This window comes from Scyliorhinus torazame, chromosome 21 (assembly GCF_047496885.1).
Source record: "Scyliorhinus torazame isolate Kashiwa2021f chromosome 21, sScyTor2.1, whole genome shotgun sequence".
Classification (NCBI taxonomy): Eukaryota; Metazoa; Chordata; class Chondrichthyes; order Carcharhiniformes; family Scyliorhinidae; genus Scyliorhinus; species Scyliorhinus torazame.
The window spans coordinates 110,603,788-110,631,357 of NC_092727.1; the positions used below are offsets into that span (position 1 = coordinate 110,603,788).

General features: G+C 46.9%; 1 protein-coding gene across 1 annotated transcript in view; it reads right to left on the reverse strand.

Moving 5' to 3' along the window:
• The window catches only part of LOC140398495 (ras-related protein Rab-18-like), a 30,998-nt gene extending 12,478 nt beyond the window's left edge, over window positions 1-18,520 (reverse strand). Inside the window, exon 1 of the mRNA XM_072487251.1 lies at window positions 18,373-18,520. Within this exon, the coding sequence (XP_072343352.1) occupies window positions 18,373-18,440 (68 nt within the window). The 5' untranslated portion in view covers window positions 18,441-18,520. The remainder of the gene's footprint in view (window positions 1-18,372) is intronic.
• Between the last annotated feature and the right edge of the window lie 9,050 nt (window positions 18,521-27,570).

The window sequence follows — 27,570 nt, forward strand, 5'->3', positions numbered from 1 at the left end:
AAAATTAGAGCCTTGATTGTGAGTGTACATCACCAAGCATGTCACCTTCAGACCATCGCTCCACACTGGGACAGTCCTCAGTTGGTGGTCAGGCAACGGGCAAGCAAATATCTGAACTCTCACCAAGTGGACATTGGGAATCAGGCCCTCCTCCTAAGATGCAGATCAACATTTAGATGATCGATGCCGGAATTTGAAAGCTGGTGTCTTTTAGTCATTCAAGGCCCTCATGCAGTGATGGTCAACCTGCGGGCCGACGGCCACATGCACCCCATCTGGGTTCGGAGTGCAGCCCACGAAGACATTATGTTGACCATTGCCCACTTGCAGAGTTGCCACGTTCCACTGATTTGGTCCACATAGGAAAAACTGAGGTGATACAGAAAGTGAGGGCACATGAGGTGAGAGACGTATATGTTGTGTATGCTGTTTGCACACATCGACTGTGAGAGAGCCGCGACCCGTGTCCAAAGTGTAAATATTTGTTTTCCTTATTTGAAGTTGATGATAGTTCTATTAATACATGAACGATTAATCATTTTCTATAACTCATTATGAAATATTCAATGTGTATTAAATGTATTTAATCGTATTCACGGGGTCATGGTTAGTGAGCTCGCCCAATTTCAATCTTGCGGCACGCAGATGGAGGCCCACTCACTAGCCTAGGTGACTCTCCAAATAGCCTAGGTGACTCTCCAAATATCACATTTGAGGGCACTCTCTCCCTTTACAAATGGCCGAGCCCTATTTTTTCTTTCAATAATGAATACTAATTGAACATCGCTTGCAAAAAAGTACTTCATGACTTCCGGGTGCGGCGATGACCAGCTGAGTCGCACGTTTCGGCAGCTCCCGGTGGAACGGACTTTTGGGCTCTTGATAGGAGCCCCAACGGCAATTTTAACGGCTAAAAACACCGTGCGGTAAACCAGAAGGGAATTCCCCCTGGACACGGATGGAAAAAGGAGAGGAAAGTGGCCGGATTGCAGCAGATCCTTTGGAACAGCGGCAAGGAAGGCAAGCAAAAACCAAGATGGCGTCGGAAGGTGGCAGTTTCACACGGGGCCCTGAACAACAAGAGTTCTTGAAATGCTGCGTGGAAGAGATAAAAAAGGAAATGAAGAAAGAGCTGTTGGCCCCGATACTACAGGCGATCGAAGGGCTAAAGGAGGAACAAAAGACCCAGGAGCGGGAGCTTCGGGTCGTGAAGGCGAAGGCAGCCGAGAATGAGGACGATATACAGGGCCTGGTGGTGAAGACGGAGATACAGGAGGCACATCAGAAACGATGTGTGGAGAGGCTGGAGGCACTGGAGAACAACGCAAGGAGGAACAACCTGAGGATTCTTGGTCTTCCTGAAGGTGTGGAGGGTGCGGACGTCGGGGCATATGTGAGCACGATGCTTCACTCGTTAATGGGAGCGGAGGCCCCGGCGGGTCCGTTGGAGGTGGAGGGAGCATACCGAGTTATGGCGCGAGGACCGAGAGCAGGAGAAACTCCCAGAGCCATAGTGGTGAGATTCCTCCGTTTTAAGGATAGAGAAATGGTCCTTAGATGGGCGAAGAAAACCCGGAGCAGTAAATGGGAGAACGCGGTGATCCGCGTTTATCAAGACTGGAGTGCGGAGGTGGCGAGAAGGAGGGCGAGCTTTAATCGGGCCAAGGCGGTGCTTCATAAAAAGAAGATAAAATTTGGAATGCTGCAACCGGCAAGACTGTGGGTCACATATCAAGGGAGGCACCACTACTTTGAGACGGCGGATGAAGCGTGGACTTTTATTGTAGAAGAAAAACTGGAATGAGTGGATTATTAAAAAGAACGTTTGGACAAAGTGGTGGGGCGAATGTGGGGGGCGAAGAGGGGTTTTATGTTCTAATCCTGCGGTGTGGTAACTTTTCTCTCTCCCACAGGGGGTGATGGGGGGAGGTGGGGAGGGAGAGGAGATGGGGCGTTGGCCATGGGGGGCGGGGCCAAGGGAGAAGCGCGGGCTTGGCTCCCGCGCTATGATAATTATGGCGGGAATAGAGAAGCAGGAAGGAGGGGGCGTCGCACGGTGCGAGCCGTGGTCACGGGGGGAAGCCGAGGTCAGCCAGAGTTTGCTGACTTCTGGGAGCAACATGGGGGGAGTAATTACGCTAGTGGGGGGTCTAGCGGGGGGGGGGGGTGGGAGGGGGAATTACTGGGTTGCTGCTGCTGGGGAAAGGGGGGAGCGGGTACGGGAGAAGATGGGCGGGGGGGCACCGCCTGGGGGAGATACAGCTGCGTGGGAACTGGGTGAGAAGCTGGAAAAAGATGATGGCTAATCGGCAAGGGGGGGGGTTGGGAAGCCCCCCAACTCGGCTGATCACGTGGAACGTGAGAGGGCTGAACGGGCCGATAAAGAGGGCACGGGTACTCGCACACCTTAAGAAACTTAAAGCAGATGTGGTTATGTTACAGGAAACGCACCTGAAACTGATAGACCAGGTTAGGCTGCGCAAAGGATGGGTGGGGCAGGTGTTCCATTCGGGGCTAGATGCGAAAAACAGGGGGGTGGCTATATTAGTGGGGAAGCGGGTAATGTTCGAGGCAAAGACTATAGTGGCGGATAACGGGGGCAGATACGTGATGGTGAGTGGCAAACTACAGGGAGAGACGGTGGTTTTGGTAAACGTGTATGCCCCGAACTGGGATGATGCCAATTTTATGAGGCGGATGCTAGGACGCATTCCGGGCCTAGAGACGGGAAAGCTGATAATGGGGGGAGACTTTAACACGGTGTTGGAACCAGGGCTGGATAGGTCGAAGTCCAGGACTGGAAGGAGGCCGGCAGCAGCCAAGGTGCTTAAGGATTTTATGGAGCAGATGGGAGGGGTAGACCCGTGGAGATTCAGTAGACCTAGGAGTAAGGAGTTCTCGTTTTTCTCCTATGTTCATAAAGTCTACTCGCGCATAGACTTTTTTGTGCTGGGTAGGGCATTGATCCCGAAGGTGAGGGGAACGGAGTATACGGCTATAGCCATTTCGGATCATGCCCCACACTGGGTGGACTTGGAGATAGGGGAGGAAACAGGAGGGCGCCCACCCTGGAGAATGGACATGGGACTAATGGCGGATGAGGGGGTGTGTCTAAGGGTGAGGGGATGTATTGAAAAGTACTTGGAACTCAATGACAATGGGGAGGTCCAGGTGGGAGTGGTCTGGGAGGCGTTGAAGGCGGTGGTGAGGGGGGAGCTGATATCAATAAGGGCACATAAAGGGAAGCAGGAGAGTAAGGAACGGGAGCGGTTGCTGCAAGAACTTTTGAGGGTGGACAGACAATATGCGGAAGCACCGGAAGAGGGATTGTACAGGGAAAGGCAAAGGCTGCATGTGGAATTTGACTTGCTGACTACAGGCACTGCAGAGGCACAATGGAGGAAGGCACAGGGTGTACAGTATGAATATGGGGAGAAGGCGAGCAGGTTGCTGGCACACCAATTGAGGAAAAGGGGAGCAGCGAGGGAAATAGGGGGAGTGAGGGACGAGGAAGGAGAGACGGAGCGGGGAGCGGAGAGAGTGAATGAAGTGTTTAAGACATTTTATAAAAAATTATATGAAGCTCAACCCCCGGATGGGAGGGAGAGAATGATGGACTTTTTGGATCGGCTGGAAATTCCCAAGGTGAAAGAGCAGGAAAGGGTGGGTCTGGGAGCACAGATCGAGGTAGAAGAAGTGGTGAAAGGTATTAGGAGCATGCAGACGGGAAAGGCCCCGGGACCGGACGGATTCCCAGTCGAATTCTATAGAAAATATTTGGACTTGCTCGCCCCGGTACTGACGAGGACCTTTAATGAGGCAAAGGAAAGGGGACAACTGCCCCCGACTATGTCTGAAGCAACGATATCGCTTCTCTTAAAGAAGGAAAAGGACCCGCTACAATGCGGGTCCTACAGACCAATTTCCCTCCTAAATGTGGATGCCAAGGTCCTGGCCAAGGTAATGGCAATGAGAATAGAGGAATGTGTCCCGGGGGTGGTCCACGAGGACCAAACTGGGTTTGTGAAGGGGAGACAGCTGAACACGAATATACAGAGGTTGTTAGGGGTAATGATGATGGCCCCACCAGAGGGAGAAACAGAGATAGTAGTGGCGATGGATGCCGAGAAAGCATTTGATAGAGTGGAATGGGATTATTTGTGGGAGGTGTTGAGGAGATTTGGTTTTGGAGAGGGGTATGTTAGATGGGTGCAGCTATTGTATAGGGCCCCAGTGGCGAGCGTGGTCACGAATGGACGGGGATCGGCATATTTTCGGCTCCATAGAGGGACAAGGCAGGGATGCCCTCTGTCCCCATTATTGTTTGCACTGGCGATTGAGCCCCTGGCGATAGCGTTGAGGGGTTCCAAGAAGTGGAGGGGAGTACTTAGGGGAGGAGAAGAACACCGGGTATCTTTGTATGCGGACGATTTGCTACTATATGTGGCGGATCCGGCGGAGGGGATGCCAGAAATAATGCGGATACTTGGGGAGTTTGGGGATTTTTCAGGGTATAAATTAAACATGGGGAAGAGTGAGTTGTTTGTGGTGCATCCAGGGGAGCAGAGTAGAGAAATAGAGGACCTACCGTTGAGGAAGGTAACAAGAGACTTTCGTTACCTGGGGATCCAGATAGCTAAGAATTGGGGCACATTGCACAGGTTAAATTTAACGCGGTTGGTGGAACAGATGGAGGAAGATTTCAAGAGATGGGATATGGTAGCCCTGTCAATGGCAGGGAGGGTGCAGGCGGTTAAGATGGTGGTCCTCCCGAGATTCCTCTTTGTGTTTCAGTGCCTCCCGGTGGTGATCACGAAGGCTTTTTTTAAAAGGATTGAAAAGAGCATCATGGGTTTTGTTTGGGCCGGGAAGACCCCGAGAGTGAGGAAGGGATTCTTACAGCGTAGCAGGGATAGGGGGGGGCTGGCACTACCGAGCCTAAGTGAGTACTATTGGGCCGCTAATATTTCAATGGTGAGTAAGTGGATGGGAGAGGAGGAGGGAGCGGCGTGGAAGAGATTAGAGAGGGCGTCCTGTAGGGGGACTAGCCTGCAGGCTATGGTGACAGCCCCATTGCCGTTCTCACCGAGGAACTACACCACAAGCCCGGTGGTGGTAGCTACACTGAAGATTTGGGGACAGTGGAGACGGCATAGGGGAAAGACTGGAGCCTTGGGGGGGTCCCCGATAAGAAACAACCATAGGTTTGCCCCGGGGGGAATGGATGGGGGATATGGAATGTGGCAAAGAGCAGGAATAACGCAACTGAAAGATCTATTTGTGGATGGGAAGTTCGCGAGTCTGGGAGCGCTGACCGAGAAATATGGGTTGCCCCAAGGGAATGCATTCAGGTATATGCAACTGAGGGCTTTTGCGAGGCAACAGGTGAGGGAATTTCCGCAGCTCCCGACACAAGAGGTGCAGGACAGAGTGATCTCAAAGACATGGGTGGGGGATGGTAAGGTGTCAGATATATATAGGGAAATGAGGGATGAAGGGGAGACTATGGTAGATGAACTAAAAGGGAAATGGGAAGAAGAGCTGGGGGAGATCGAGGAGGGGCTGTGGGCAGATGCCCTAAGCAGGGTAAACTCGTCGTCCTCGTGTGCCAGGCTAAGCCTGATTCAGTTTAAGGTATTACACAGGGCGCATATGACTGGAGCACGGCTCAGTAAATTTTTTGGGGTGGAGGATAGGTGTGCGAGGTGCTCGAGAAGCCCAGCGAATCATACCCATATGTTTTGGTCATGCCCGGCACTACGGGGGTTTTGGATGGGGGTGACAAAGGTGCTTTCAAAAGTAGTGGGGGTCCGGGTCGAACCAAGCTGGGGGTTGGCTATATTTGGGGTTGCACAAGAGCCGGGAGTGCAGGAGGCGAGAGAGGCCGATGTTTTGGCCTTTGCGTCCCTAGTAGCCCGGCGCAGGATATTGCTAATGTGGAAAGAAGCCAAGCCCCCGAGGGTGGAGACCTGGATAAATGACATGGCGGGGTTTATAAAGCTAGAGCGGATTAAGTTCGTCCTAAGTGGGTCGGCTCAAGGGTTCACCAGGCGGTGGCAACCGTTCGTCGAATACCTTGCGGATAGATAGATGGAATGGGAAAAAGAAGGCAGCAGCAGCGGCCCAGGATTTGGGGGGGGGGGGGGGGGGGGGGGGGGAGGGGCGGGGGGGGGGTGTAACTTGTGACAAGGCAGTTGCCAATTAGGGCTAGTTTTCATTTTTGTTATTTAATATTTATTCTTTTTTTTGTTTATATAAAATAGGTCATTGTTATTTGTGCTGTTATAATATTGTGTAAAGGATGCACAATGTACTGTGTTGGTTGACCAAAAATTTTCAATAAAATATTTATTAAAAAAAAAAGTACTTCATAGCTTTTTCATGAGGGCCACATGGGGTGCTGCCTCTTTAACACTAATGGACAAAACCCAAGTGAGTTTTTCTTCAGCTTTACAATGTTCTGCTGATCTCATTCCTGTCCTGCATGTTGACCAAAAGCAGAGTGTAAACTGGGAACCTTGGACCTTATACAGTTCTAACTGGAAACCTTGGGAATGCTCTAATGTCCCAGGTTTGGTTTATCCATCATTACATTCCTGTGCTTTTTAGTTTCAGATCATTAGTTCAGTTGCTGTAAAATAAAATAGTTTCTGCAATCATATAACTTACAGTGCAGAAAGAGGCCATTCGGCCCATCGCGTCTACACCGGCCGCTGAAAGAGCACCTTAACTAAGCCTACACCTCCACCCCATCCACGCAACCCACCAACCCCACCTAACTTTTGGACACTATGGGCTAATGTAATGTGACCAATCCACCTAACCTGTACATCTTTGGACTGTGGGAGGAAACCAGTGCACCCGGGAGGAAACCCACGCACACACGGGGAGAACGTACAAACTCTGCCCAGTGACCGAAGCCGGGAATTGAACCCGGGTCCCTGGCCCTATGAAGCAACAATGCTAACCACTGTGCTACCGTGCCACTCAAATTGTACAATTTAGCAGAGAAAACTTTCAGAACTTAGGCCAGAATGCTCCGAAGTCCCCAGGAGTATGTTCATACTAATAAGGAGCACCCGACAAAGGATGATTTAAAAACTAATGTGCACAAAGGTGAACTCGAGTATCTTATCAGGTTAAATGAAAATCAACACACCCCCATCCCATTTCAATAACTTTCAAGAATCCCCACGTAAAGGCACTAAATATTGATGTACAGTTCCACAGCTACTCAAATCCCTGGCCTTGAGATCTTTCCATGGAAGCCTGGGAGGTATGTACTATTCAACAGCTTGGTGCATCACAGCATCACATTCCCCAAACAGAGACAATGGGCGCAATTCTCCCAAAAGGGAACAAGGTCCCCTCGCAAGCATGTTTAGCCGCATGTTTCCCGGCGCTCACGCAGCCCCGTTTTGTACAGTGGGAGCTCTGCTCGCCAGAACTCCCCAGTGTAGCAAAAGATCGCCCGAAGCGATCCCAGACCGCCCCCTCCTAGCCTGAACGCACTATGGGAGGATCCCGTCCCTGACCCCCCCCCCAAAACAACTGCTCAGGGCAGCCTCATCCCAATCACGCATGCAAAGAAATGCCAGCTTGGCACCACCACCCTGGCAGTGCCCATGCCAGCTGGCAATGCAACTTGGGCACCTTGGCAGTGCCAGGTTGGCACCCAGATGGCACTGCCAAGATGCCAGGTTGATACTGAAATGGTGCCCGGGTGGCACCAGTATTGCCGGTCACCACCCTGCCCAAAGGCCATGCAGCCAGGGGGCTCCGATCTCCTGAGAGACCCCCGCAAGTGCCATTCCGTCTGGTCCCCGTTTGTGGGGATCAATCCTTTTTTGAATAATTTTTATTAAAGGTTTTCATAAAATACCAATAACAAAATGAGAAAGAAAAAAGGGTTAAGTACAAAACACAATCTAAAAACGCAACCCCCCCCAAACCCCTCCCCCCTGTACATAAATAATAAATTAACATTAACACCCCGACTTAACACAACAGGTGTATACACCCCCTCAGACCCTCCAGTGTAAATAACATAAACAAAAATAAAGTAAACCCCCCCCCCCGAGCTGCTGCTGCCATTGACCAATGTCTATCGTTCTGCCAGAAAGTCCAAGAACGGTTGCCACCGCCTAAAGAACCCTTGTACCGACCCTCTCAAGGCGAATTTCACCCTCTCCAATTTAATGAACCCTGCCATATCGCTGATCCAGGATTCCACGCTTGGGGGCCTCGCATCTTTCCACTGAAGGAGAATCCTTCGCCGGGCTACCAGGGATGCAAAGGTCAGTGGGGATCAATCCTGATCGTCTCCGAGGCGAAGTGGATGAATCCCAAAGCCTTCGGTACCTCAGGAATCTGCACAGCGGTCTTTACATCACAATGTCTCTGAGGCGTTGCAAGCCGGGTAGATCCTAGGAGCGAAGTTTCCCAGCTTTCATCGGTCACACTGTGCCGTGCAGCGGGCTGCTTTTCCAGCGCAGCGTGGCCGTTGGATCGCGCCCAATGAGACAGAACCTGGCTGTTTTCCTTTCATCCAACTCAAAGGGTGACAAGTCCAATTGGGTGCAAAGTCCAATTGAAACAACCATACAGTCACCCAGCTGGCATCAAACTGAATTGGCAGGGTGTAACTACTTACTGCTTTAGTGTTTGTGGGAGCTGACTGTGAAGCATCATCTGGAACTCCCTTCCTTTGTAAATAAATGTTTTACAGCCAACAAAATACTTTTGAAGTGAAGTCACTCATTACATGGAGAAACATGGCAACCAATTTGCATATATAACCGTGATAAATTACTGGATAACTAGTTGAGCATTGATTATTGGCCAGAACAGGGCGGCATGTGGCGCAGTGGTTAGCACTGGGACTGTGGCACTGAGGAACGGGGTTCGAATCCCGGCCCTGGGTCCGAATCCCGGCCCTGAGTCACTGTCCGTGTGGAGTTTGCACATTCTCCCCGTGTCTGCGTGGGTTTGGCCCCCACAACCCAAAGATGTGCAGGTTAGGTGGATTGGCCACGCTAAATTGTCCCTTGATTGGAAAAAAAAAATAATTGGGTGCTCTAAATTTAAAAAAAAATTATTGCCCAGAAGACAGGAGACATTTCCAGCATGTCTCTGAAGTGAAGAGTCACAAGATCATTTATATGCACTTTAAGCTGACAAACAGGAGCTCTGTTAACATTCCCAACCAGAATGATTGCACCAAAGTGAAGCACTGGGCTGGTTTAGCTCAGTTGGCTGGACAGCTGGTTCGTGCTGCAGAGCGAGGCCAGCAGTGCAGGTTCAATTAATAATAATAGTAATAATCTTTATTAATGTCGCAAGTAGGCTGCAATGAAATTAATGCAAAAATCCCCTCATCGCCACACTACAGCGCATGTTTGGGTACACTGAGGGAGAATTCAGAACGTCCAAATCACCTAACAAGCACGTCTTTCAGGCCCTTGGGAGGAAACCGGAGCACCCGGAGGAAACCCACGCATTCACAGGGAGAACGTGCAGACTCCGCACAGACAGTGACCCAGGCCGGGAATCGAACACGGGTCCCAGGTGCTGTGAAGCAACAGTGTGAACCACCGGGCTACCGTGCCGCCCATGCGTACCTGCTGAGATTATTCATGAAGGCTCTGCCTTCTCAACCTTGCCCCTCGCCTAAGGTGTGGTGAACCTCAGGTTAAATCACCACCAGTCAGCTCTACCCCTCAAAAGGAAAAGCAGCCTTTGGTCGTCTGGGACTATGTCGACTTTACTTAATTTGGTCCATCAGTCAACCAGAAATAGGTGCTCAGCTCTGGAATGGAACATGAACCCACACTTTCTGACTTAGAGCTGAGAATGCTACCAAGGTCCTGAAGGTATTTCCTTGGAAAATATGTCAGAAATGCAGTTAGCGCTATTGAACAAAGAACCAACAGAACAATGGAAGATGCTAGTCTCCCAAGTACAGATTATCCAAGCCATTCATGCTCTGGGCATTTATAGGATCAACTGCAGGAGACCTGTTCTCTTTTTTTAATAATAATATAATAATTTTCAACGTTCAATGCATGTCACAAGAGTTTATTCAATTCTTCTTTCGACTTGGATGAAAAGATAAATTAGCGCAATATCCAAGTTAACCAGATTTAACTTCTAATCAGAGTGTTTAACATTGAGTAATTGCAGATGTTCATCAATGCATTGAATTTAGACTTGGAGCAAAAAATGTAGTTTGTCAGTTACGTTCCAACCAATGTTAAATCTGGGACAACACATCCTGTCCTTGTTTAGATACAAAAAGTGCCAATACAATGTGCGAGTGTCAACTTGAGAACATTTCATTAGGAACTCTAGTCTGATGCAAGGCAAAAATGCTAAAAATAGCTACATATGAATAAGATGCTACAACCTAAACAAATGCTTTCCTGTCACTTGGGGTATGTGAGCAATTGGGCAATTTCAACGCTGCACAACACTGGATTCTTTGAAGAGACCCAAGTTTCATTGTCTCAGCTTAAAACTGGATTGTCTCCTGCATTTCCTGATAACTTGATTTTGTTCTATTTGCCTGTCTCAGCTTAAAACTGGATTGTCTCCTGCATTTCCTGATAACTTGATTTTGTTCTATTTGCCCTTGAAATCTGACTAATATCTTGGGCTGGATTCTCTGTAGCCCGATGCCGAAATCGTGTTGGACGATAGGGCAGAGAATGGATTTTCTCGGCGAATTCGGGACTGCTGCCGGTTTGACGCCAGACTGCCATGCTCTGCGCCCTCCAAACTGGCGTCATCGTGGCGCACACCATTTCAACAGCATTGGTGGAGCATTGGCCTGCCCACCTACGATGCTCCGCCCCCGATGAGCTGGGTTCCCGACGGCGCGGGACACGTGTGATCCAAACCGTGCGGGAACCCTTTGTGATGGCTGCGGACTGTGTCCAGCGCCTCCACACTCGGCCAGGATCCGTGCCGCTGGCGGGTGGGTGGGGTGGGGGGGCCTTCTGCAAGGGCTGGGGGGAGCTGGTGGGGGGCGGCCAGGGGTCGCAGTTTGCGGGTTACGTTACGTGCATGGCCGGCATCATGTTGTACGGCACGACCGCTACATGTCATCAGCAAAGCGCATCACAGCACGGGACCCGGCCGGTTTCTGCACGGTGCTAGCCCCTTCGGCGGTACCGGAATCGGTGAGGGGTTCGCACCGATTGGCCGGTCGTGAAACACCACGGGTCCCACACCAGCGTCGGCACTTGTCGCAGGAACGGAGAATCCAGCTCCTTGTGTCTCATCTTTGATAACAGCGGGTCTGTGAAGTCGATGATAATTCTATTAACATATAAATAAAAAATGCTTAAACATTATGAAATATTTGGCGTGTATTAAATGTATTTAATCTTATTCAATTCATGAGGTCATGGTTAGTGAGCAAGCCTGATTTCAATCATGCGGCCCACTGAGATGAAGGAGGCTTACTCATACGGCCCACTCACTAGCCGAGGTTTTCCATCACTGTGTACATTACATAGATTCCCTTGTCCCCAATGGTGTCTTCCAACTAACCACTGGAGACCCAGGGACAGAGTCAGTACACTGAACATTGTTTTAAAATTCCGATTCCGATCTGCCTTCCTAGGTTTATTGTTAAACCTGCACCAAAAAGCTGTCAGTAGCTTCAAATTGTGTTATTCCTAAAAGTAAACAACCTTGCTGGCAAATTCTGCAGATATTAGGGCCTTGGGGTATAGCATTTGGCGAGCATGGGATTTTACTCGAATGCAGGGTTGATAAATCTAATCTCCCTTTTACTAAACCTCTTCATTCTCTCTTATACCTTCCCTCGTAAATTGTTGCAATAAACCATAATCATTATTTCATTTCCTCAATATAGTTCCCTCAATTGTATTTTCTGCCATGAAACTTGGACTGTTGATGCATGATTTTTCATACAGGGGCTAGTCATGTAGAACAATGAGGCAAGATATAAAAACAATAAAGAAAGGTGTAGCGTAGATTCACAAAGGTATCAGGGTTGTGGGGTTGCTATGAAGAAACAGTTGAGAAGATAGGAACAGAAGTAGCCCATTAAAGCCTACAATCCTGTTTCACCACTCAGAGAGATCACAGTTGATCTGCATCTCAAACTCCATCCGCAAGCAAATATCTATTTTCAAATTTAAAATTAGTAATTGAGCCGGCATTTACTGCTAGCTGTCGGAGAACGTTCTACCACCCATTGTATGAAGACATATTTCCTAACTCTTCTCCTGGATGGTCTGGCTTTCATTTTGAGATCTTATCCCCTGGTCTTAATCTGCCCACAACAAAGAAAAAAAAATTCTTAACAGTTCTATCCTATCAACTCCTCCAAAATTCAAAAAACAATCAAATTACCCTTAACCTTTTATACTCCAGGAAATGCACATCCACTTCATACAATTTCTCCGCAATTCGTGGTAACATCCTCTGGTGAATCAAAGTTGTGTTCTTTCTAAGGCCATTATAACACTAAAATGCACACTAAACTGTACATGGCTGCACACGGTATTCCAGATGTGGTCTAGCCAGGGCTTTGTACAGCTGCAGCAAAACCTCCGTCCCTTTATATTGTACACTCTAATTATAAAGGCGAACATTCCATCGGCCTTTTTGACCAGTTGTTGTACCTGACATTTTAGAGAGGTGAGGGGAATTGTCCACTTGGGCTATGGCTGAAGGGGTGCCTGGATAATTGCCTTTAGATTATGACAATAATAGATGGATGAATTACAAAGTGCTGTTTTTGGTCATAAATAATTTTGTTGCCCCCCCCCCCATGCATACCCCAGGGTGTCCGCATTGCAATTTATTGGCGTATTGGGTAGATATATCTCTTCCCCCTAGACCCGATTATCACCCCCCACTCCTAACAGATAGTTTTTCATTATCTGTCATGCCAATGTGTGGAAAAGAGAAACAACAAGTGATTTAGAACGTGAGCAATTTAAAGATGATATTCCCGATGTTCCAGGGTCTTCAAAACTAAAGTTATTCAGAATCTATGTTCTTAAATTGCCCAAGTTCTCCTCAACTCCCCGCTAATCTATGCTCCCTAGCGATTGCCCTCTCACATAAGAACTAGGAGCAGGAGTAGGCCATCTGGCCCCTTGGGCCTGCTCCGCCATTCAATGAGATCATGGCTGATCTTTTTTGGACTCAGCTCCACTTTCCGCCCCGAACACCCTTAACACCCTTAATCCCTTTATTCTTCAAAAAACTATCTATCTTTGTCTTTAAAACATTTAATGAAGGAGCCTCAACTGTTTCACTGGGCAAGGAATTCCATAGATTCACAAACCTTTGGGCGAAGAAGTTCCTCCTAAGCTCAGGCCTAAATCTACTTCCCCTTATTTTGAGGCTATGCCCCTAGTACTGCTTTCACCCGCCAGTGGAAACAACCTGCCTGCATCTATCCTATCTATTCCCTTCAGAATTTTATATGTTTCTATAAGATCCCTCCTCATCTTTCTAAATTCCAACGAGTACAATCCCAGTCTACTCAACCTCTCCTCGTAATCCAACCCCATGAGCTCTGGGATTAACGTAGTGAATCTCCTCTGCACACCCTCCAGTGCCAGTACGTCTTTTCTCAGGTAAGGAGACCAAAACTGAACATAATACTCCAGGTGTGGCCTCACTAACACCTTATACAATTGCAGCATAACCTCCCTAGTCTTAAACTCCATCCCTCTAGCAATGAAGGACAAAACTCCATTTGCCTTCTTAATCACCTGTTGCACCTGTAAACCAACTTTTTGCGACTCATGCACTAGCACACCCAGGTCTCTCTGCACAGCGGTATGTTTTAATATTTTATCATTTAAATAATAATCCCTTTTGCTATTATTCCTACCAAAATGGATAACCTCACATTTGTCAACATTGTATTCCACCTGCCAGACCCTAGCCCATTCACTTAACCTATCCAAATCCCTCTGCAGACTTCCAATATCCTCTGCACTCTTTACCACTCATCTTAGTGTCGTCTGCAAACTTGGACACACTGCACTTGGTCCCCAACTCCAAATCATCTATGTAAATTGTGAACAATTGTGGGCCCAACACTGAACCATGAGGGACACCACTAGCTACTGATTGCCAACCAGAGAAACACCCATTAATCCCCACTCTTTGCTTTCTATTAATTAACCAATCCTCTATCCATGTTACTACTTTACCCTTAATGCCATGCATCTTTATCTTATGCAGCAATCTTTTGTGTGGCACCTTGTCAAAAGACTTTCTGGAAATCCAGATATACCACATCCATTGGCTCCCCGTTACCTACTGCACTCAATGCCCTCAAAAAATTCCACTAAATTAGTTAGGCACGATCTGCCCTTTATGAACCCATGCTGCGTCTGCCCAATGGGACAATTTCCATCCAGATGCCTCGCTATTTCTTCCTTGATGATAGATTCCAGCTACCGAAGTTAAGCTAACTGGCCTATAATTACCCGCTGTCTGCCTACCTTGTTTTTTAAACAGTGGTGTCACGTTTGCTAATTTCCAATCCGCCGGGACCACCCCGGTCTAGTGAATTTTGGTAAATTATCACTAGTGCATTTGCAATTTCCCTAGCCATTTCTTTTAGCACTCTGTGATGCATTCCATCAGGGCCAGGAGACTTGTCTACCTTTAGCCCCATTACCTTTAGCCCCATTAGCTTGCCCTTAGTGAAGGAGACCCCGGTTAAATTCCGGCCTCAGGTGACTGTCTGTGTGGAGTCTGCACGTTCTCCCCCTGTCTGCGTGGGTTTTCTCCGGGTGCTCCGGTTTCCTCCCACAGTCTCAATCAAAACTAGGTCCTTCCTGTCTTAATCATAGCCCCTCATAATTGTATCCACCTTAATTGAATCTCATTTAGCCTCCTCTGTTTCAAATAAAACAATTCCAGCCCACTCTACCTTTCCTCTTTATTAAAATTCATCAGCCCCTTGTAAATCTCTTCTGTACTCTCCCTAGTTTATGTGGTGACCAGAAATGTATGCAATACTCTAGCTGGAGCTGAATTAGTGTTTTCTACATTTGTAACATAGCCTCCCTGCTCTTAAGATTCTATGCCTTGGCCAATAAAGAAAAGTATCTTCTCGTGCCTGTCCTGTTACCTTCAGGGATAGTGAATATGCACATCAAGGTCCCTCTGTTTCTCGACACTGGTGCACAGTGCTTGGCATTGCTGTCTCACAGCGCCAGGGACCAGGGTTCGATTCCAACCTTGGGGCGTTTGCACATTCTCCCCGTGTCTGCGTGGTTTTCCTCCAGGTGCTCCAGTTTCCTACCATAGTCCAACGGTGTGCAGTTTAGGTGGATTGGCCAAGATTAATCCGTGGGTTCTCAGGGATGGGCCGGGGGAGCGTGCCTAGGTAGACTGCTCTTTCGGAGGGGCAGTGCAGACTCACTAGGCCAAATAGCTTCCTTCTGCGCTGTGGAGATTCTATGGATACACTTCTCAGTATTCTACCATTTATTGTGTATTCCCTCACCTTGTTTGTCCTCCCCAAACACAATACCTCACATTTCTGCAGATGGAATTCTATTTGACACTTTTCTGCCCACCTAATCAGTCTATTGAAATCTGCCTACAGTCTATAGCTTTCTTCTTCATTACCAACTGCATAACAATGTATTGCATCATCTGTAAACGTCTTCATCATGTCCACTACTTACATAGAATCTTAAAATCCCTACATTCGGCCCATCGGGACTCTACTGGTCCTCCAAAAAAAAAACCTACCGAGGCCCAATCCCCCAGCCAATCCCCAGAACCACACTTAACCTTTGTGACACTAAGGAGTGATTTAGCATGGCCAATCCACCTAACCTGCACATCTTTGGACTGTGGGAGGAAACCGGAGCACCCGGAAGAAGCCCACGCAGACATGGGGAGAACGTGCAGACTCCACACAGTCACCTGAGGCCGGAATTTAACCGGGGTCTCCGGCGCTGTGAGGCAGCAGTGCTAACCACCATGCCACCTTAGACAATTCTAGGCAGTTGAAGCCATACATCAATCTACAAAATTCCACCCACTCAATAATTTCCAAATAACACATAACTTTTGCTTTTGCTCTGGACTTACAAAGAACAAGTGTAATAAACAACTGGACTGATATTCTACTCGAGACTTTCGGGGAAGAAACCACTCTGGTAGAAGCCTTTCATCAGAATTGGAAATTGGTGAACAAGGACAATGCTCGGCACAACATCGAGGGCCGAAGGGCCTGTTCTGTGCTGTACTGTTCTATGTTAAGTCAAGCCCTCTTTATCTGATCAAGCATCCAGCAACTCAGTCATTCCTGTAAATTTCTCTCTACTTGGGTGGCACGGTGGTGCAGTGGTTAGCACTGCTGTCTCAGGGCACCGAGGGATCCTGGCCCTGGGTCACTGTCCGTGTGGAGTCTGCATGGGTCTCACCCCCACCCACCCAAAGATGTGCAGGGTAGGTGGATTGACCACACTAAATTGCACCTTAATAAAAAAGTTAATTACTCTCTCCCATTATTCCCTATTGCTGGAGAGCTCTAATTTTCTTTGAATGAGTCTGCCAGGCTCTGTGGAGATGTTTCTTAAGCAATTATTATTCCCCAACAAGGCATCAGTCTGTACAAATGGAATGCAACAGGGCTATATTTATAGTGATTGTTCCTCTCAAAATTGTGATAATTTCGGATTTCAGTAGGCTCTACAGCATGTTGGGCTCAGTCAGTAGCATTTTTGTCTTCAGATCAGGTGGTTGCAGGTTCAACGCCTAGCCCAGGTTTTGAGTTTAAGTCATCGATCGATACCACAAAAAGTAAGATACCCAATACTAGCCTTGCTGAACCCTGCTGAGAACAGCCTTCAGGTCACAAAAATCACCTTCTCTCGCTATCTCCTGCAACTGAACTAACATTGGATCCTCTTAGATCGCATGGCTTTTACCTTTCTGATCAGTTTTTCATGTGGGGCTCTATCAAAAGCCTTGCTAAAATCCACGTAGACCGCATCAAACATGTTACCCTCATCAATACTCGTTATTACCTCCTCGCTCACAATCTTTATCCCATCCCATATTTCACACTCCTGTTCAACTACAATGTTTATATTGTTCCCGTGTTTACCTTAACCCTCTTTTAAGAAGACAGATGTCAAGCATCTATTAAGAATCACTTCCAAGTATTCTGTACTTATTTATTAAGAATCACATCTATTAAGAACAGCTCCCAACCCTCCAGCATTGGCCTTGGGTTGCCAAGATTTGAAGATCAATCTGCAGAACATGGCTCTGTGCAACTCTGGTGAAATATCATGGGTGGACAGCATTCAAAAAAAGATAGCTTTGACATTTTCTTTGACCATTTCTCTTTACCAAACATAAAAATATTGAAAATGGGTTTTCAAAAAAAGGCTGTTTGGCCAGCAATAAAGCATCCTCCAATTGGATAATGATTATTTTTGCTGTCCAATTCACAAAGAAAGGCAGTACATCACGAAGATGGACTATTTGACAACTAATGGCTGGAGCAAGTCTTGAGAGGAAACCTACAGGAATGGATTTAATCAGAATTGGCAGTATACCCCTCCACTCAGAGGTGGCCTTTTTGGCCTCCATTTGACCCTACTGTTTACAATTTTTAAAAACATATTTGGATTTTCCTAAGGAACAATAAGACACGAAGGGATATGGGGAGAGTGGCATTATGATGTTGTGATCAGCCATGAATGTCGGAGCAGGATCGATGGGCCGAAGGGCCTGCTCCTATATTCTTTGTTTCTCAATTCCATATCTTTGCTTTCCTACTTTGCTTTAATCTCACTCTTACACTTACTTCTCTCAGCTTTCGGCAGTATCAAGTCCTCGGTATCTGACAGAACCGCCTCCTTTCCCTTAGCCCTCCCTGTAACTGTACATACTCCTTGATATCCAGGGGGCTGTAGATTTGAGAATCCCACCCTTTTTTTCTTGATTTGGGAACGTTAAGTTCTGACCCCCTCCCTCCCCTCTCCCCCCTCTGACACTTATGTCATTAATTCATTTGACTTCAACACCAGCAAGTAAAATTCGACAAACCCGTTTCATTCTCAGAATAAACCTGCGCCAAAACAGGCAGCCATTACCCGAGACGGAAACCAAGATGTTTGTGCAGTGATCACATCGCAAGCAGTGACACCTCCCTGGTCTGCTGGAACCATCAGCTTTCTTATAAAACGCATATAATGGATGGGGTTGTTGATTTTAAATGCATTGAGCGCTGGAGGTGGATTGACCTCTTCCACCCGTCCCAGGTCGAGTCTGGTGAACCCAAGCTGCCAATTGATTTCAGGGAGTCAGAAACTGACAGGTTGTGTGTTGCCCCCTTACCTGGACTTGCCCACTCCGCTCTCCCCGATGATTAGAATCTTCAGTGTCGCGTGGATCTGCTCTTCCATTGTCTCAATGTATCAAGATTCCAAACAGGACAAAGGCCTGCTCAACCAATTGTTACTTTCACTTGTTACAGGAATGGTGCGGGGGGGGGGGGGGGGGGAGATGACGCAGACACGCAACTTCACACGTGTCTTTAACCTTTTCCTGCCACCCAGCTGCCGGCGCAGTGGTTCTTCAAGAGAGCGTTGATGTGTCAGACAGACCTATTAACCAGTGAAATTGCTGGCTGTGAAAGTGGAAAGGTCGCTTTCAGCAGATGCAATTTTTTTTTTAAAATGCTAGTGTTTTAACCGCAACCCACAATTATTGAAGGCTCGCATTAGACATTTTTTCTTATTAATAACAAAATAAATGCTTTTAATTGCAATCCATAGGACAGCAGGCAACTTATTTTAGAATTGTTTATTTTTGCTTATTTTAGAATATTTGTAATCCATAATACCCGCCGAAGACAAATTTAGAAAAGTATCAATTGCAGCCCATAATTGTTAAAGGCTCGCTTTCCCTCACACTGAAGGCCAGTAAATGAGTGCAATAAGTTAATTCTGAAGGGCAACTAGGGATGGGCAATAAATGCGGGCCTAACCAGCGACTTTTAAATTTTAAGAAAAATGCAACTTCGTGCAGTAAACTGTATATTACAGAGAATTGCACAAGAGCTGGCAGTTGGAAAGGCTACCCAGGCAACTTAAAAAACCCTGAAATGTCTCAAGTTACGTGAATCCAAATTTTTTTTTGTCATCAACCGAATTTATTTTGTGCTTCAGAATTGAAGTTTTCAACGCCACCCTCAGCACGTTGTGATATCATATCAGAGACAGTGAGACTTTCAGATGTAAAGAGCGTGTGACCAGAAAGGGAAGGTCATGTTGCTGGGTCAAAAGTATCAATTGCAAGTAAAGAGATAGTTTCGAGGAAAATATATTTTACTCGACTAGAATGGTCGAGTGTGTATTATTCGGGGTATTAGAATGCTGTCAAAATTTCCAGAAATGTGTGCTTGCTAAATGCACATCATAAGTTAGCTGTGTCACAGGTGCTTAGTACAATACGCAGCGGGAATGAATTATTTCTGGTCTCAGACTTCAATTTAAATAGAATGTGGTACAATTCGAAGCATGTTTGCTTCTGAGTCAGGACCTTCTGGGGTTCAAGCCCCACTCCGAGATTGGGCATGCGTCTTCATTAAAGCATAATGGGTACAAATGACCGCTTAGCACTGATTGAATAAAGACAGGAACAATATTCCTCCCTCAACCAATACGCCAACAACAGATTAACTGATCATTTATTGTTTCTGAGAATTTGCTGTGTAGAAATTGTTGCTGACATAGCAAAAGTGACTGAACTTCAACAGTAATTCACGTTAATGTCAAGTGCTTTGGGATATCCTGAAGGTCCTGACTGTTTTGTGAAGGGAAGTGGCAATACCTGGGGGCAAACATTTCTTCGGATCTCTGTCATAGAATTTACAGTGCAGAAGGAGGCCATTTGGCCCATCGAGTCTGCACCGAACCTTGGAAAGACCACCCCACTTAAGCCCACATCTCCACCCTATCCCTGTAACCCCTCCTAACCTTTTTGGACACTTTGGGGCAATTTAGCATGGCCAATCCACCTGTGCAAAGGGGATTCCAGCCCACAATGTTACAATCTTCATCAGGCAGGGCAAGGAGGCAGGCCCTGAATCCACCCCAGCCAGAATGGGAATGGAGCTGTGTTGGTGGCATCAATTTGATCCAAACTGACTGTACAGCCAACTGAGCTGTCCAACCATCACCCCCCCCCCCCCCCCCCCCCGCAAGGAGTCTGAGTTGCTGTGGGAACATACTTTTACATGCATCGTGTAGCTTGTAGCTATGAACAGTGGTGATTGAGGCTCCAATTTCTTTCCAACAAATGGCTGACCTGGGATTTCTCCCACTCTTACTGCCGACCATTGGTGTGTTGGAATGATTTACAGGTTGGTTGCATTGTGAACGTTCTTGGCTATCAAATCCAGGAATGAACTTGAACCTGGAGCTTCCGGCTCAGAGACAGGGGCGCCACCTACTGCGTAACAAGGGGCCGAGGAGGATGGATATGGAGCTGGGAGAAGAAACACCCTATCATGCGGGCATAAAATATAACCTGAGAGTAAATGCTGGAACAGAGCAGCAGCCAAACTCATGGTTGATATCTGGCGAAGTGACATGCTATGCATGATGGGGATGCAAGGACTATTGAACTGTGTGAAGTTTCCTGGGATGTGAGTGTCATTGGCAGGCCCAACATTTGATGCTCATCCTTAATTGCCCTTGAAAAAGTAGCGGTGAGCCTCCTTCTTGAATTGTTGAAGTCTAAGTGGTGTAGATACACCCATAGCATTATTAAGAAGGGAATTCCAGGATTTTGACTGAACAACAATGAAGGAACTGCAATATATTTCCAAGTCAGGATGGTGTGTAGCTCAGAGAGGAAGGTTCAGGTGGTGGTGTCCCCATGTGTCTGCTGCCCTTCTCCTTCTGAGTGGTAGAGGCCTTGGGTTTGGATGGTGCTTTCGAAGGAACCATGATGAGTTGCTGCAGGGCATCTTGTAGATGGTGCACACTGCTGCCACTGTGGTGGAGGGAGTGAATGTTTAAGGTGGTGGATTGGGTGCCAATCAAGCAAGATTCTTTGTCCTGGATTGTGTTGAGCTTGATTGTTGGTGGAGCGTCACTCATTTGAGAAAGTGAAGAGTATTCCATCAGACCTGTGCCTTGTAGATTTTGGATAGACTTTGAGGCGTCAGGAGGTGAGTTACTCGTCTCAAGGTTCCTTGATCCAAAGCGTTGCCTCACACTACCTTTCAGTATTATCTTTGCAACTCATGTACACCTGTATCTAAAGCACATAGATAAGATGCAGTGTAAAAAACAAAATCTTGCTCCACTGGCATGTTACCTCGTTTTATGCATCAAAGCATTGTCATGTGAGAGTACCTTTAAGAAATGGGTGTTTATAAATGGGTATGTATATAAATATCTGTAATGAGAGTACCTTTAAGAAATGGGTGTTTACTACTGCAGTGATGTCAGAGAGTGGGTAGAGCGGGGCTGTCTGTCAGCTTTTTACTTTTGTTTTAGGCTGTTTGCTGCAGGGTGTGTTTTAGTTTCGTTTTCAGTGTTGGAGCTGAAGCCAGACAGACCAGGTGCACTGGTGATCTCTCTGCCATGAAAAGACTATCTCTTGATCATCTGGTGAATGTAAACCTAATGTGCTTCTGGCAAAAGGTGTTTTAAGTCTTATGGATGTGAAAAGGAAAGCTTAAAGGATTACTTAGTGTTGTATTCTTTGGGGGATTGTATTTGAATTAATGGCTGCTAAGATGTTCACTGTATGTTTTAAAAAGGTTAACTTGAGTTCATAGAATAAACATTGTTTTGCTTTTAAAAAATACTTTTCCATTTCTGTTATACCACACCTGTAGAGTGGGCCGTGTGCTCCCCATACCACAATCTATTAAAAGTTGTGGGTCAAGTGAACTCCATGGTACACTTTGGGGTTCTCTAAACTCTGGCCCATAACAGCATCAAAATGTTAACATAGCCATGATTCATGGCCATTTATTGTCACATATGTCGGGCATATCTGCCATTAGTCTTTTTTGTTTCACTTGCAGCATCCGAAGACTACTTTTCAACACAACATGGTGGTATGAAATTTAAGGGATAAAATTTGGATTGGAAAATAAATCATAAATCACAGTCCCTTAACTCCCTTAGATGAGCCTACTCTCTGTATCCTGACATGTCAGAGCATAGAGAAAGATTACACAGCAGATATTTTACAAACTACTGAGAACAGCTTACCCTGTCCTTGTATACTGCCCCTCATAGGAATAGGAGTAGGCTATTTAGCACCTCAAGCCTGTTCCGCAGCATTCAATGAGTTTTGCCCCATATTCATAAATACATTTGGTTGGCACAAAGCTATCAATCTCAGTTTTTAAAAAAATTAACCTAGCATCAAATGACATTTGCGAAAAAGGATTCCAAACTTCTCCACCCTCTGTATGTAAAAATCTTTCCTGATCTGATTCTCGAAAGTCTAGTTTTAATTTTGAGACTCTATCCCATTGTCCTAGACATCTCAACCAGCATTATTAGTTTCCCTCTACACACTTAATGCCTTAAAAGCGTCAATCAAACCTCCCCCTTATCTTTCTAACTTCCAATGAATGCAAGCCTGGTTTGTTCAATCTCTTCTTGCCAATTAATCCTTGAAGTCCGAGTCTCATCTTTTATTTTTATTCTTTCAAAGGATGTGGGTGGCACTGACTAGGCCAGCATTTATTGTTAATTAATTAACGCCCTTGAGAAGGTGGTGGTAAGCTGCCTTCTTGAACCACTGCAGGCAGTCCCTGTAGTATAGAAACACCCATAGTATGGAAAGGAGTTCCAGGTTTTGAACCTCTGTCAAATCATGAGCTTTATTCATGCAACCTACTACCATGTATTTGCATGGGATTTTAAAGTACATACAGGTCCTTCCTGGATCTCAATGAGGGTGCCAAAGCCTTTGATTTTTCTTGAAAATTTCTTCAGGACATTCAGAGCAAATAATCGAGCACGCTGAGGTCTGTGCCAGACTCAGCAATCTGCATGATTGATTCTAGGCTGAGAGCTTATCCTTGTGGTGTATTATTGATTAGACTACTATTAACTTTAGGTCAAACACTAGTCATCGCTTTAGCCTACTGACTAGGTTACAAGCAACATGTGAACTGTCATATTCAATGAATGTTGATGATTCGCAGAGCTAGCGTTACAGCCGAGGGCGGCATGGTGGCACAGTGGTTAGCACTGCTGCCCTACAGCAGCAGGGACCCGGGTTCAATTCTGACCTTGGGTGACTGAGTGGAGTTTGCACTTTCTCCCTGTATCTGTGTGGGTTTCCTCTGGGTGCTCCGGTTTCCTCCCACAGTCCAAAGATGTGCAAGTTAAGTGGATTGGCCATATTAAGTTGTCCCTTAGTGTCCAAAAGGTTAGGTGGGGGTACTGGGTTATGGGTATAGAGTCAGAGCCTGGGCCTAGGTAGGGTACTCTTTCCAAGGACCAGTGCAGACATGATGGGGTGAATGGCCTTCTTCTGCACTGTAGAGATTCTATGATTTTATAAATAAATAGCTTACATTTTTCAGCACATAAAGAGGGAGACTTGGCAGACCCAAGACTGATTATTGGCAAGACATCAAGCATCCATTTCAAGAATATTGACAAGCTAAACAATCTACATTAGATATTAGTATTACATGGTTTTCACATTATCTCACGAGTGATAGTGAATTATTCATGTTCTTTTGCAAATAAGATGCATTACTCACTAGTGAATTAGGAGTGACTTCTCGGGAATGAAAAAAAACACTTGCACTTTCACTTACAGTGCAGGGATGGTCCATGTGGATAAAAGGTGTCATATTAACTGCACTGTTCTAGAATACTAATACAGCTATCTAACTGGATGTGAGAAGAAATTCAGGGAGAAAAATTTATGTAACCATATACGATTAGGAGGGGTCGGTTAACTCAGTTGGCTGGATGACGGGTTTGTGATGCGGAGCAAAGCCAACAGCATGGGTTCAATTCCCGTACTGACTGAGGTTTACCATAGAACATAGAACTGTACAGCACAGTACAGGCCCTTCGGCCCACGATGTTGTGCCGAACTAGTCTGAAACTAAGATCAAATCAACCTACTCCCAATCATTCTAGTGCACTCCATATGCCTATCCGATAACTGCTTGAAAGTTCCTAAAGTGTCCGACTCCACTACCATAGCTGGGAGTGCGTTCCACGGCCAAACCACTCTCTGAGTAAAGAACCTACCTCTGACATCTCTCCTATATCTTCCACCATGAACCTGAAAGTTATGCCCCCTTGTAACAGCTACATCCACCCGAGGAAAAAGTCACTGAAAAAGTCATAGTCCACTCAATCTAACCCTCTCATCATCTTATACACCTCAATTAAGTCACCTCACATCCTCCTTCGCTCCAATGAGAAAAGCCCTAGCTCCCTCAACCTTTCCTCATAAGACCTACCCTCCAATCCAGGCAGCTTCCTGGTAAATCTCCTTTGCACCCTTTCCAATGCTTCCACATCCTTCCTATAATGAGGTGACCAGAACTGCACACAATACTCCAAATGTGGTCTAACCAAGGTCTTGTACAGTTGCAGCATAACCTCACGGCTCAATCCCCTTGTTAATAAATGCTTTCTTCACGGCTCTATCCACTTGGGCGGCAACCTTCAGAGATCTATGGACATGAACTCCGAGATCTCTCTGCTCCTCCACATTCTTCAGAACCCTGCCATTAACCCTGTAATCCGCATTCAAATTTGTCCTACCAAAATGAATCACATCACACTTATCAGAGTTAAACTCCATCTGGCACTTTTTATCATGAAGGCCCCTCCCACTTCTCAACCTTGTCCCTCACCTGAGGTGTGGTGACACTCAGATTAAAGGACTACAAGTCAGCTCTCTCTCAAAGGGGAGAGCAGCCTACGGTCCTCTGGGATTGAGGCGATATTCACATGATCATACATAGAAACATATGTGGGAAAATAGAAGCAAGAGGATGCCATTCGACCCCTCAATCCTGCTCCGCCGTTCATTACGATCATGGCTGATCATCGAGTTCAATATCCTGATTCCGCCTTCCCCCATATCCCTTGGTCCCTTTAGCCCAAAGAGCTATATCTAATTCAACATGAGAAACATACACCTAATTGTGAGGATGCAAGTTTGATATCTTAAATTGTCTTGGTAATGAGTGTTGTTTTTCTAGTAAACCTTAGACCAATTAGCACAAACATTTTAAAACTTTATTCACAAACAAGACCTCTTAAATAATCTAACAGAAGTCTGAAAAATAACTGTCTTTAATACTGCATATTCCTTACTCATCAAATAATAAATCTAAGTATTGCTGAAAAAAAACATTTTTTGTCAAAGCTTTTTACCTTGCACTCATCAGATATCACAAGAATACAATGTAAGGGAAATCAACAAATTTATACTGTATGAGAAGAGAGTGCTGATTGGTTTACAAGTGGACACTGATTTGTAAAGGCATTGTCATGTAGATGCACCAGTTGATGGTGACTGACAGTTAACTGCTAAACATTGTTTGAAATTTAAACCAGCCAGATTGACCCTGATCTGTTAAGGCATTGACTTGAGGAATGAGTCTGCAAATACTTTAATTTTCTTAGTTGAAACAGGTGCAATGTGTGTACACGTTCCTTCTGTTTGCAAAGGACAGGGTCCTATTTTAATATATGTAACTTCCAGTACATGCAAATGGAGCACAATGCGAGCCTGACTGACAATGTTAAATCAGCTGTCTTAGCATACTGAGGATTATTTATCAAATGTTGCCCATTTGCAGAATCACATCTAATATTGGACACATTGGGTGGGTCAGAGAATCGGCGATCGCGCCGATTTTTCACGCCACGCTGGTCTGACGCCGTTCCACCATTCTCCCACCTTGTGTGAACGGCCTCATCATGAACGGTGCCGCGCCGCCCGGAGAATCGGCCGAGGGGGCAAGCCCCGCGATTCTACGGGGTCCCGTGAATTCTGCGGCCCGGATAGGCCAAAGTCCCGACGGTGTGACCCCGCGTCACGCCTGCGCCATTCACACCTGCAAATAAACGTTGGCAGCCAGCACAACTGGTGCAGAAGTGGAGGTGAGCAGGCAGTGTATTGAGCTTGTGACACACTTGGGACGGACACGGAAAGGACTGTGGGCGAGGGTGGCGGCCTCCATGTTCGAGAGGGTGGAGGCCGGGGCCTCCATGTTCGGGGGGGGAGCTGGGCCTCTACGTTAGTGGGAGATGGCCTCCATGTCCTCCAATGCAGGTAGGGAATATACAGTGAATGGTAGAACCCTCAAGAGTATTGAAAGTCAGAGAGTTCTAGGTGTGCAGGTCCACAGGTCACTGAAAGGGGCAACACAGGTGGAGAAGGTAGTCAAGAAGGCATACGGCATGCTTGCCTTCATTGGCCGGGGCACTGAGTATAAGAATTGGCAAGTCATGTTGCAGCTGTATAGAACCTTAGTTAGGCCACACTTGGAGTATCGTGTTCAATTCTGGTCGCCACACTACCAGAAGGATGTGGAGGCTTTAGAGAGGGTGCAGAAGAGATTTACCAGAATGTTGCCTGGTATGGAGGGCATTAGCTATGAGGAGCAGTTGAATAAACTTGGTTTGTTCTCACTGGAACGACGGAGGTTGAGGGGCGACCTGATAGAGGTCTACAAAATTATGAGGGGCATAGACAGAGTGGATAGTCAGAGGCATTTCCCCAGGGTAGAGGGGTCAATTACTATGGGGCATAGGTTTAAGGTGTGAGGGGCAAGGTTTAGAGTAGATGTACGAGGCAAGTTTTTTACACAGAGGGTAGTGGGTGCCTGGAACTCGCTACCAGAGGAGGTGGTGGAAGCAGGGACAATAGTGACATTTAAGGGGCATCTTGACAAATACATGAATAGGATGGGAATAGAGGGATACGGACCCAGAAAGTGTAGAAGATTGTAGTTTAGTCGGGCAGCATGGTCAGCACGGGCTTGGAGGGCCGAAGGGCCTGTTCCTGTGCTGTACTTTTCTTTGTTCTTTGTATGTGCGGGGGGGGGGGGCGGGTTGGGTAGTGGCCTTCCATGTCCGGGTGGGGGCTGGGCCTCTACGTTGGTGGGGAGGGGCCGCCATTGTCCGGGGGGGGAGGGGGGGAGGTTGGGTATGCTCCCTGTGGCTGTGGGCGGTCTTCTCCTGGGGGGGGGGGGGCAGCAAAGCATCAGAGTTAGTCGGTACACAGCATCCCGCGCAAATGTCACCTAGATGATGGCATGGGAGCACTGGGCACCCGGCAACAGCAGCTCTCAGGGGTGTGTGCAGCACATGAAGGTCAAGTGGGGGGTTTGGCACCCCTCCTGGGGAGGGGTTCCTGTCACACGTGTGGCTGGTAGGGGTTGGGTGGTGCCAGGGGCGCTTCTCAGTGTACTCACCCTGGCTGCCCTCGTCAGGTCGTGCATCGTCTTGCGGCACTGCTCTGCTGTGCGTGGGGTGTGCCCGAGCGCGTTTACCGCATTGCTCACCAATT